The sequence below is a fragment of the Netta rufina genome, assembly GCF_964035555.1.
Source record: "Netta rufina genome assembly, chromosome: 2".
NCBI lineage: Eukaryota > Metazoa > Chordata > Aves > Anseriformes > Anatidae > Netta > Netta rufina.
Genome location: NC_140124.1, coordinates 15,263,252 through 15,275,672, shown reverse-complemented (window position 1 = coordinate 15,275,672; position 12,421 = coordinate 15,263,252). Strand labels below are relative to the sequence as shown.

General features: G+C 39.0%; 1 protein-coding gene across 4 annotated transcripts in view; it reads right to left on the bottom strand.

Annotated features, from left to right (window-relative positions):
* NRP1 (neuropilin 1) overlaps positions 1 to 12,421 on the bottom strand; it is a 111,529-nt gene that overhangs the window by 44,023 nt on the left and 55,085 nt on the right. For all 4 annotated transcript variants that reach the window (XM_084281312.1, XM_084281313.1, XM_084281314.1 and 1 more), the window contains exons 5-6: positions 9,622 to 9,777; positions 7,146 to 7,312 (exon numbers count right to left, since the gene is read on the bottom strand). In XM_084281312.1, coding sequence (XP_084137438.1) covers positions 7,146 to 7,312; positions 9,622 to 9,777 — 323 coding nt within the window. The remainder of the gene's footprint in view (positions 1 to 7,145; positions 7,313 to 9,621; positions 9,778 to 12,421) is intronic.

Sequence of the window (12,421 nt, the reverse complement as noted above, 5' to 3'; positions counted from 1 at the left end):
TGGACACATTTTTAATTTGCTATATCAGCTCTATAAGGCCATCTGTCTTGCAGCCATTGAAGGGATGTAGGGCTGGACTGGGAAGTGGATGCATAGGTAATTACAGAGTTATATACAAACTACTCAGATCTCTGCATAATGGATCCCCTGAAAGAACTGCAACTATTATAATGATTAGGCTGGTGGTGGAGGCTCAGAGGGGCTCTGCTTCTGCTGCTCTTCCATATGTTGCATGCAGGATTGCTTGAAGCCACATAGGACTCCCCTCTGTATTAGAGCTGATGCTGAAACATGTCAGTGGGATGTAGAGAGGATTTTCTTCTAAACTACACTTTGCACCTGCACTTCTGGAGCAATAACGCTGCCAACGGCTGCACACAGCTCTCTGAGCATCCCTTCAGCCTCCCCAGAGTGATAAATCTATGGCTGGGAACTTTCTGGTACTAAAATAGCTCTTAAAGCACTTTGAATAATCAAAAAAACCTTCATACTTTGTAGGGCCCTTTTATTTCTCCCTCTCCCTCTTGTCTAATTTCAGTACTTGCCTTTGTGAAACTCTACCATTGATTCCCATGTCACAGTAAATAAAGGTACGAATGTATCCTGCTGGGTCAATTAACCCCAGTTCTGCACTGTGTCACAGCCTGCACTGGCTGTGATTTCCAGAAAGGAATATTCTTTTGTCATTCTTTGCCCGTGTGCAAATGTATGTTAAGACCATAAGATAACTGTAACACTTTTCCACACAAAGCTAACTCTGCTTTTTGTAATTTCTGGAGTGCAGCTACAAACTGTAAAATGACATGAACCATGTGCACGTGTATTCTTAAGTGGTAGAGAAGACAAAGGACTGACAGTTTTTGTACTTTCATGTCAGTGTGCTCCCTAATGATGGGCAAGCCTTGCCACAAAGCCTCTGAACCTCAGTTCTTAGGCAGTCCTTCAAAGGCTACAAGAAGTGGGAGGCTGAGGTTTCCTAGGTTTCATGTTGTTCTATGCAGAAAGATGATGCTCTTCACTGCAATATCAGACTCCGAAAGAAGCAGAAATAATAAGAATAAAACCAAAAGACATTGTTGACTTGCATTTCCTTGAGCTTTCATGTGAAATATTTAGATAAGCTTGCTCAGTAAAGTTAACCTGAGCAGCTGCCTGATGTAAGAATAAACCTGTTAATAAAACAAATGTGCTGTGCAGCAGCAATGTATAAATACTGACTGCATTTTTAAGTGAATACCTGATAAGGAAATAAGCTATGACACAGATGAAAGGTCGAGACACCAAGTGATGAACTGCAATTATTTTCAGAAGTACTGCAGGAATAAATCTGCTCTAATCTATATACCAGTTTACAGCAACTATGCACGCTCGTGGGTTTCACTTACAAAGGAGCAAATAACAGAGAAGGTAGGTTACCGCAAAAGTAAAGGAATGAAGACAAATGTGGAAGGAAAATTCCACCTCAGAGGTCCCACTCATTCTGGTGAAGCAGTGTATACATAGAAGTGTTTTAAATCAATGGAAGTATATTTTCCTTGCACGGGAGAGTTAGTGTTAAATAAACAACTGATATTTCAATCAGTGCAGGCAAGGGGATCTCCCAGGTTGCTTTGTGAGGAGGCCACTTCTTACCTCTCCCTGCCTGGCCCTTCTCCAGAGCCCTAACTGCCGCAAGATGCTGAGGGATAATTTTACACCAGGTCGGCTGATATTCTCAGGGGCGGCTAGGCTAGAGGTTTGCCCTGCAAGAGCCCTGGGTGCCAGAGGCACTGTTGTGGGGAGAGGTCTGGGTGGGCAGGAGGAGGCCAGGGGCAGCACACCAGATCTGCTTCCCCTGTGGACCTCCGACCCTGTGTCCACTTCATTCCAGATCTGTGCCCTGCCGGAAAACCCAGCAGTGCAAATTTGGGCTGAACAAGCCATTTCTGTCATATTAGCCAGGACACACAATATGGAGTTTATCTTACTCCATATTCCTGTGTCAGCAGCAGAATGGAAGATAATACCCAATCCAGAGTATAATGTCTATTTGTGTTAGCCCCCTGTTAACCTTTTTGAACAAATGTGAACTGGCAGAGTGTGTTTATACCAGATTAGTGCCTTTTGTCTTATGGCTGCAAAGTTTTGATCTGACACTCTGATACTAGGATTCTTAAAACTGAATAATTTATGGCTGTGTTGAACCTCAGCCATAATACAAACTGAGGATCTTGTACTATTAACAAACATGCTTTTTAAAAAAAAAAAAAAATTTTTTTTTTTTTTTTTTTTTTTTTTTTTTTTTCTGGGCAAGCTGTAGGTCTTGTTCAGTGTTACAGGATGGAAGAAAAATTATGCCACCCAGAAACTATCATCCAGCTTGGTGGGAGTGCAAAGATTTGCGTTACATGCATTAGAAGAAACATTTTGATAGAAAGCATACAGACTGCAGTAAAAGTACCCAGAAGGTGTTGCTCCTTGCGGGTTTGAAAACCCACACCATTATGAGGATTGATGACAGCAGAGTTTCCCAGTGACCCTGGTAATAGGCAATCAGTTTCCCTTCAAAACCACACGTACGTGGGTCTCAAGTGGCTCTGCCTTAAGGCACTCTCTGGATGGGCACCCCACAAGGATCCCTGCCTGTGAGAGCCACTGCCACCTCCCATCGGTGTGACCTGATGAAGCAAAGGCTTGCCATGCAGCCATGGCTCCTGCTCAAGGGATTCAAAAGTGAGATGCAAAAAGTTTCCTAAATGCAAAGACTCTGCACGTTACTTTTTCAGATGCGTGTAAACGTGACTGCTGTTCTTAAATGCAAACATTAAATCTACTCTGTAAAAATGCAATTACTGCTGCCATGGCAGAAATCAGTCGTCCCTTTTGAAGGAATGCCTTGAAAATGCAATCATAAAATCCCTGCACATTATGGATTTCATTAACATTGTACTCCCCTAGGATTCCCAATTGCACAATAACAGCAGTTCTTTAAATTTTAAATACCACAGACAGGAACAGTTTCACTAAAACCAGATGTGAAACCCTTGCACTGGCCTTCTTACTGGTTCTAAGTACTGAAACTGGCTGGTAATTGATACCTATTAACATGTTTGTTGTTCAGATTACAGAAATGGAAACACTATACTATTTTTCCTGTGAAAGGATACGTTAATGAGGGACAATGACTTACACTGCAATGGCAGTTCCCTGCTCTTGATTAAATTAAAAGTCTGTTTTTATTTTTTTATTTTAAATTATGGTATTTCACACTGAAGGGCAGCTGAGTGTGGAAAACCTAAGTGTAATAAACAAGGACATTTAGCTTAAGTTTGAGGAGCTAATAACATCCCATATGACAATAAACTAACTTCATGCTTATTTTTGGCAACCCTTGCCTCGTGAATATCTTTATTCCATTAACATTAGAAAGTCCATAGACTTTATTAATGCGATTTTAAAGAAGAAATTCAATCTGGAGTGACTCTGTTTCTGATTATGGAGTCACTCCAAATCTAAAGTCAGTTGAGCAATTTTTAAAAGTATATTTGAGGTTAAAAATAAGAGAGAAGTTACTGTGCAGATTAATGGTGTGAGCACGTTATTGATATTTTGAATCTAAGCTTTGGCATTTATTTCAAAACAAGTAAGGAACGGAATGAACAGGCAACTTTCTTTTCACAGAGCCTGGCAGGCAGGCAACATTTAGATGCACCCAGGAGCTAGTACTTTGTCAGACACAAAGGAGAAACCCAGTTTTTCCACCAAAGAATGGATTTCATGTCCACAGATGGAATTCATGTAAATACATTGCTAACAGCAAGCCAACATTATTTTCCTAATTATTTTCAGTGAAATGGTCCAAAAGACGTCAACACCTCAAAGGAGACAATCATATCGCATGCCCTCTAGACGTCCTCTGTAGATACCAATCTCCCTTTGCTGATATGTAACTGAGGTTTTCTGTTTCTTTTGTCTTAGCAAAAACATTAACCTTGAAGGGAGGGCTAAAAGGAAAGGAAAGGAGACCTATAATATTTGCCCTATATAAGAAAAAAAATAAAATACACTAACAAAATTAGTATTTGGAGCTGAATTTTCAAGCTGTTTTGGTCATGTATAATTGTACATATCTCAAATATATATGCCCTAGTTGCATATGTGTCTTGGCAGTTTAAAGGCAGACGTTGCTACTTAACCAGCTGCAGTGTGTGTGCAGGTATGGAAACCCGCAAACGCGGAATGATCAATGAATAATGATATACATAAAAACTCTCTCAGACAATGGCATATAGGCAGAAATTTTCAAGTTAAAAGTTCCAGGTTTGCCACAGCTGTATCCTTCAGCCTCTTTTTTGCTACTGAATATTATCTTGAGCTCTTGCACTGTGCCACAAAAACTATTTAAGTAGTGTTGCACAAAAGCGTATACTTCACACAAATTACTAGTTTACAATAGCATACAGAACAAAACAGAACAAAGTGACCTCTGTCCTTCATATAAAAGTGCCTTCCTCCTTTTAGAAAATATTACCATTTTTTTCAACGGGTAATTTCAGAGCATTTTATTATTTGCATGTCCTTGGTTGTTTGTCTGTAAGCTCTTATGGAGATGAACATCTGTTCCTGGGGATATTTGTACAGAGGAAACATGGGATTTCAATACTATATCCAGATACAAACTCACAGCACATGCTTACTGCCAGTGGCATCAAGCCTTTGTAGAAGATGGTGGTTCACGTGCTCAAGGACACTGCTACTGAGGTACCTGGTGATCTGAAGTGCTTCGCATCCATCTCAAGATTGTTGGTTAACTTTAATGGGGAAGTATCTAGAGCACATTTGGAGTCTTGAATTACTAGTATGGTTGTTGAATAGAACTATAATAATTAATTATAATAATTCATATTATCATCACACAAATTGAACAAGAGAGGAGTTAAGCCATTGTACCTTGTGAAAAGCCAGGGGATAGCAAGTCCCCAGACTAGCTTATCAATGTGGTTGCTTCTGCTACACAGATGATGAGTGGTAGGATGATGAGATGCTACACAGGATTAGTGGTAGGGATGATTAACAGTTCCTCTGCAACACATGTAAAGCACGCATATACAATGCAATTAATCTTCAAGCAGGATTTTGTAGGCTCAGTCCTGCAAACAAGACCCAGCTCTGCAGTGGAGGCTGCTATAGCTTAGTTTCTCTGTTGTGAAGTCTGCCTCTGGGGTGCTTGTCCCCCCAGCATGGCTTCTAGGTAGTGGAGGAGATGTCCCAGTGCTAGAATACTCAGGGAAATGGTACATGCTACCTTTCCCAAACTGGGCCTGGGTGAAGTAGGTGAGAGCTGTGGCATGAGCAGGATAGCATGCAATAAACCTCCAGCTTCTTGGCTGATGGAGTACCTGGAGGCAGCATAAAGCTGCTCAACATTTTGCTTGGTAATTGTTTCAGCCACTGAGCACCCTGGTTTGTGGCAGAACACAAAGGAGGCTGAGAAATTCCTGGGCAGGAGGCTTGAGGTACCCTCAGATGTTTTAAGTATAAACCACAGAGTAGCTTGGATTCTGTTATGTGTTTGTTATTATAAAAGTTAATGGTTAAAAAAGGCCTTTGAAACTTTTTCTCAGAAAGATCTAGTTCTAAGTGAAAGGATTAAGCTATATATATATGTATGTAGTCATCATAACTTAATAAAGTTAATAAGCACATAGAACACATGAATGAGATTTGACTAGTTCTCTTGTTTTGATTATCCAGTCATAAATGCATAAGTGACAGCAGAAAAGAAGGAAATAAAGAAAAAAGTGCCAGCCTTCTGACCATATGAAACACATGGACTTTGATTCTGCTGCATTCCAGCCTTTTTCTACATGCATTCCATAGATTTCAAGTGGCAATGATTAATAACAAGCCTAGCACTTAGATAAGGCTGGGGAGATTTTAACTTTTATTCCTAAGTAAGGAAAAAAAATCAACAGAATTTTTTGCCACTCTGTAGCCTTATTAGGTCCATCATACACAATTACCAAGTTGCCAAGAGCTCAGGACGTGTAGGGGCCCCTAAACAGGACACATGAAATTTCCATTGTGTGCCAAGGATCAGAAATGAAAGATTTCCCCCACTTTCTTCCCTTTACTAACTACTACTCAACATGTTTTTAAGCTTTCTTGCAGACAGCAAACCTCACAGGAAAAACCTATGTGAACATTCTTATTGATGGCTAACGAGGCATTGTTTTTATATGTCAGTTAGTAATTTCCTACAGAAAACAACAGGAGCAGGAAGAAAGTTTCACATACATGAACAAACTTTCAATATCATTAATATGGATCTAATATGTTCAAGTCCTTCTCTTATTTTTTTGCCAAAATAAATAGAAACTAGAACACAACAAAGAAGTGTAAGTCAACATACATAATCAAGATAAATCAGTATTTTTTGCCTAATGAAATTAATACTGGCCTGTTACTATAGATTACTATTTGCATACAGTAATTCATACAAGCAATTTTATCCTGTTCAGGAACCATGCACCATAATGCCTTGGAGCTGGTTACAATTAGCAAGCAACAAGCTTGAGCACAAGCAAGAACCCACGAAGTCTCTTCATGGGGGCACATGTTTGCAGGATTACTGCAAAGCCCAAGTCTTGCTAAAAAAGCTGTGTTTAAGGACGTGGAAGAATAGCCACTGTACAGAGACAGGTAAACTCATCTCATGTGTGAGATATTCTAGAAGGGATTTAGGTCTTCTGAGGTGAAATCTGAGTGCATGAAAACACCATCCTGTATTAATGCTTAACTATAATCAGCTTGAGACATAGCACATGCTCAGTTTACTGGGACATTCCACTTTAAGTGCATGTTAAACTAATATTGACTTTTCCACTAAACCAAAATCTCTGTTATTTGTGCCCAGAAGACTGAAAAAACAATAGATGTAGGAAGCAGAAGAATTAATCTTCCTGACCTTTCCTTTTTTTTATACCTTTGGGAGTCAGTCTTTTTGTGTGTGTCTAATAAGGAATGTAAGCTATTCACTTGCAACGATTCTTAGATTATGTAGAAGTACTTTACTGTATTATTTTGCTCTTTCTTTTGCATTCTCCACGTTCAATAAAATTCCACAGGGTATTATTAATAATATATTTAAAGTATTATCTTTTTACCTGTATCCATTCCCTGGTAGAATCTTCCCCTGGGGTCCATCCATTTTCAGGGTAATTTAGCCGGGACCTTTCTGAAGACCAGATAGCACTGTACTGGGAGGAGACAGTGATTTGATCAGAGTGAATTTCTCCTGACTCCATACCTAGTGGTTCCATGCACTGGAAATCTGAAGAAAAATAAATTACCATCATTACTATGGTCAGCTTTTTGATGTAGACTTTGAATAATGAGAACATTTTCCTGCTTTGAATATGAATATCTAAAGAATTTATTTTTATGTGACTTTGAATTCTTTAGCAACTTTAAGTGAGGCAGTATGGTGCTTATGGTGTCATTCTTAATACTGTCATTCAAGTTGCCATGGCAATTCCTGCAATAATAATGCTATACAAATATTTTTAGCCCAGCATTGTTGCCATTTCAATACAGGACAATAGAATTCTCTTTTCTAGGGTAGCACACTCACTTCTGTAGATTCATAATATAAAACAATGTATGCTCAACTCATAATTATACACAAAGCCAGGAAAGACAAACTATAAGACTGTACAAAACAATTTTGTTTAGAACTATTTACTCCAGTACAAAAAGTGTAAGATGTTTTAAAAATTCAAGCTATTCTCTTTAGGTCCTGGACACCGGGAAGAAACAGATCAACTAAATTTGAATCTAGGTCAGAAGAGTATTGACACAAGGGAATTACCACCTCTTCTGTAATGTGCTGTATTTTAAATGAGTTGACCATCTCCATCCAATCTCTTTCTGTTGACATAAAAATTACCTAGATAATTTAGAGTCAATTGACAATCCAGTCAATATACTGAGTTCAGAGGCTGATAGGGCATGGAGTCTGAATTCTTTTCTCACTCTTCAAAAAGATATTACTACTGAAGCAGTAGAAGCCAGTGGCCTTAGATGGATTCTCAGAAACAGCTGCTTGTGGACCTCTGCCAGGGCAGAACATGTGGCTACACTTCAGTTTGGGAACTTCACCATACATTAGTATAAATCATTCCTTCACTGGTAGCTTAAGATAAAATGCCAGTGTGTGAAGTAGAGGCCCTGACATTTGGGTACATACTTGTTCTCAGCACACCTTGTCTGGCTCTGAGAGAAGTAGCTGTGTCTCTAACAGAGGGGTGGGTGCTTAGTTTTCAAGACCCCCTACTAGAAACTGCTGTCTGGATTCAGTACTAAGGTCAGGACTACCATTTCCATGTTACTATGGGAAGCCTGCTCTGCTGCTGCCTCTGATTCACCTCATCTGTTGAGCAAATGCAATTGCGAGCTTTGAGAACTACAGCTCACTGCTTCTGTGCATTGGACCTAAAGAGGAGGAGAGTAGAAAGCATTCTGTAAAGTGTGAAAGTGAAAATTGACTTAGCCTTGGAGACTAATTTGTAGTTAAGGTGCTCCATAACAGAATTATCAAGCTTGCTGAAAAAAATGCATTTCCTGTGTTCCATCCATTTCCCCATTTCCCTGCTGCTTCAGTGTAGTAGGGGCCTTTGGTGAAGTACTGAAACTGAACTACTTTAGGGTAAGACTTCAAGTAAATCAGCTTCTGCTTGGAATCAGAAGGATTAGCCACTACAGAGGACACAAGTCATGCTAGGTTGGAGTCATAACAAAATATCTAAAAAACAGGTGTCCAGTCTCATGGATTCTTCCCATTCATGCCAGCTGGGGTATGTCCCATTAACTCCTCCTTGCTGTGCATCTACATGGTAGCTAGTGAAGATGCAAGGACAAAGGAGAGGTGAGGAGAAACATGAATAATTTCAGTTTACTGATTTTTCCTTTGTTCCTTCTTTGATTAAACAACTACATCAACTCTAAATCCACTCAAAACTCAGTCACAGAAAGGAGAGTTTGATTTAAAGTATATTTTATCATTAAGCAAAGAAAGGAAATCTGCAAGGACATGTTGTAACACAGCCCATTATTTTCCTGTGTCTCCCTCACTTGGTTTCATTCTCTGTGCAAAGAGTAAGCATGAAAATGAGGCAACTGGGAGAAAAGTAACAGAGAACAAAGCTTCGATAGCTTATGAAATGGTTTAACAAGAGCACGTATTATTAAATGGGTTCTTTTTATTCAAGAAATCGATCATCAAAGCTTTTTCCATGTAATAAAAGAAGGCTTTGGATAGTGCATTCATTGTTCATGTTTCATTGTTTTAATGTAACTATTCAATTGCTCTGCATTTCCGTGTTTCCTCGGTCAGCACGGTTTTTAATGATAATTTTTCCAACTTCCTGGCAATACTGAGGAATAAAACTGTGAGGAAAACATAGCTTTTCAAAGGGTAGCTGTATTTTAAAAAAAAAAAAAAGGAAAGAAAAACAGAACCAATCCTCCCCCACCATCTTATTTATTTAAGGTTTCTTTAAAGTTTCATGCAACACCTGGTGTGCAAGAAGACATAACAGAGAGTATTTTCCAAGAAGCTCTGCAGGATGGATAAATACTGACCTTCCGATACACTGCTCTGCGACACGCTGTAGTTTGCTGAGAATCCCTCTTTTGCTATTGCACTGTCGGTGTAAAATACCATTGAAAGAATCCCTGTTGAAGAGCGGACGCGGCCTGGGTTGTTCTGCCCACAATAGCGCCCTATGTGTGGGCCAACTGCAAAAAGACAGAATATAATAGTAAACTACCACTTCTGCTGCAACAATAGATGACACTACAATAGCTTCCAAAGAGATTCCCTCAGCAGGAATAAGTGAACCTCTACAATGGTTTAAAATCACAACCTCATCAATAACTTAGCAATGAACAATAAATTGCTTACCCTGCCCCAGTAATCTTACTTCTACAATGTTCCAGGTAACACTCCATAAAACCTCTGAAAACGTAAAGAACCAGGATTTCAAAAACGTGTCCTTTAAAGTGCACAGAGAGGGCAATGATGCACAAAATTACATGTACAAAACAGCAAAAGTATTTTCCAAAGTGTGGTTGAAGCACCTATTTATGACAAGGACATCTGAATGTCCTGATTTGCCCACCCAGCCAACAAGATGCTGAATACCCTTAGCTCTAGAAAAAGCTCAGACAACATTTTCCAGGATTTATGCCCAATGCTGCAGACAATCTGTTAAATTTTATAGCAGATTTGGGAAAAAAATAAATTAAAAAATTGCTCTTGTATTGAGGCAATGACCAAATTCTCTCTTTTTTTTTTTTTTTTTTCCCCTCCTATTTAGACTTTCAGGACATCCTCATGGATTGTTCACCCATATGCTCAATATTAAAGAATATTGTAAAAGAATTCAAGAAGAAAATATTAATCCATTCAAAAGTGCAAGGATTTCTTAAGTATACCTCCATCTCACAGAACAAGCACGCATGATTTCTCTCAGTGTTAATAATGTATAAACTGGTTCCTGATATTTTTCTGGATTTCCTGTGCAGTGAGATAATCTTTTCCCTTAATTAAGCTACTCAAATCACAACTAACATATGTGGCCTTCTTGCACTTGAGCATTCCCTACAGATAGGTCTCTAGGCTGTTGAGTAGTGATACATCTGTGCTTACAAACAATAAGAACAGATAATGCTAAAACGCCATGCATGGAGTCAATCATAAAACTAATCAGAGAACGTCATTCTAATGCTTACACCACTGGTTTCCAGGCTTAAATTAACACCTTGTCATATCTCTAGGAACTCCATTTAACTTTCAGTTTAAAATATAAAATGTTTATATATCATAATTATTCACAGTTCAAAGAAAATCCACAGCTAACATCATTTTGTAGTCATTTGTTGGCATTTTCCAACAAGTAAAACAGTTCCAGCTTGGAATAACTTCATTATGTAAGCTACACATTTCTGTAAGGCCTTCGAGTTGCCAGAAAGAGAGAGCTCAGATGATATAGCTTTTCCTGCCAGCATCTATTTTTCAAACCATATTCTGGCCAGAGTTAGTCTTCAGTTACTTTGGCAATCTCAGGGCATTTATAGTACCTGCCAGTCCAGACTTTTTCACCAGAGTTGTTCAATGTGGTATTGACAGTGTGGAACACCCTATACAGCATATGAGTTGGATTCTTTCTCATTCTAGAAATCATTAAAGCTTTACAGTTTTATTATCTGTAGCAAGAAACTAGTTGTTTTGTTGTTACCATTACTAGCCTTTTTAAAATACAAAATAATGCCCCACTTCAGGCTCCAATTGCTGCAGTTCTGGTATATATATATCATTCTCTATGTGTAAACAGCTCTGATCCTGCTCTTTCACATGATGGTCTTTTGACGTTACAGTCACTGATCTGCAAGAAAACAGGGAGTATAAGGCCATCATGTTAGGACATTCTGAGCCTCCTTCCTCTCATTTCCTGCGGGGAAGCGTCTCTGAGACGACAAACAGAAGAGAACTTTGTTTAAAGCAGACAGGCTTTAAGATTCCCCATGACTCACTGGTTTATAATTTTTAAGACACATTTAATGTTTCTGCATTTCAGTCTTCTGCAGATTGGCACTGCTATCATAGTACCATTCCCTTTACTAGCTGTGTAGATGCAGGAGCCAAAAACTTGCAGAACATGACAGAAAAAGGTATTGCATTTTTTGCACAACATGTAAACCTTACTTGTCTGAGCTAATATGGAGCTAATATATCCAGATCTAAGCAGAACTGGATCAAATAAAGATTCTTGCTTTTCCTATGTAAATAGCTAACACAACTAAAATTCTTCTTTTTCCCTGCCTTTTTCCTTTTTTCTGACTCTTCTTTATGACCCGAGATGAGCTTTCGTAATAGAACAGATACAGCCCCAGATGGGAATTTTAGGCTAGCAGGTGCTGAAAAGTCATTAGGCCCAGAAAGCTCTTTGCAGGCTCTGCCTGTAGACCATCATGTCACTTCGCTGGCATCCCGCAGGAAGGCTTACTCCAAATATAAGCCACTTGGAAATGTCCTCACTCAAGGTCACTTTCACATTACCTGCAGAACAGAGGCATTTTTTGTGAGCCTGCTACTTCACTTGACTGCACATGCTTTAGCTATTTCTGAGACTTTGGCTCCTCTGTCCACTGGCATGGTATGTTGTAGTAGAAAAGAACTACTTTCAGGTTAAATGATGGAGGAATAACCAAGAAAGCTGTTTTACAAGCTTTTACCCAAAATGCAGAGTCTAATTTTAGTGCTTGAATAAATCCTTGGTTATTCTTAGTAAATACGTGTGAAGGTTTACAGGATCTGAGTTATCATTTGTATAGAATATGGCTGACGGCTTAAGGCTAAACAGAAATGTTGTCCCTACTT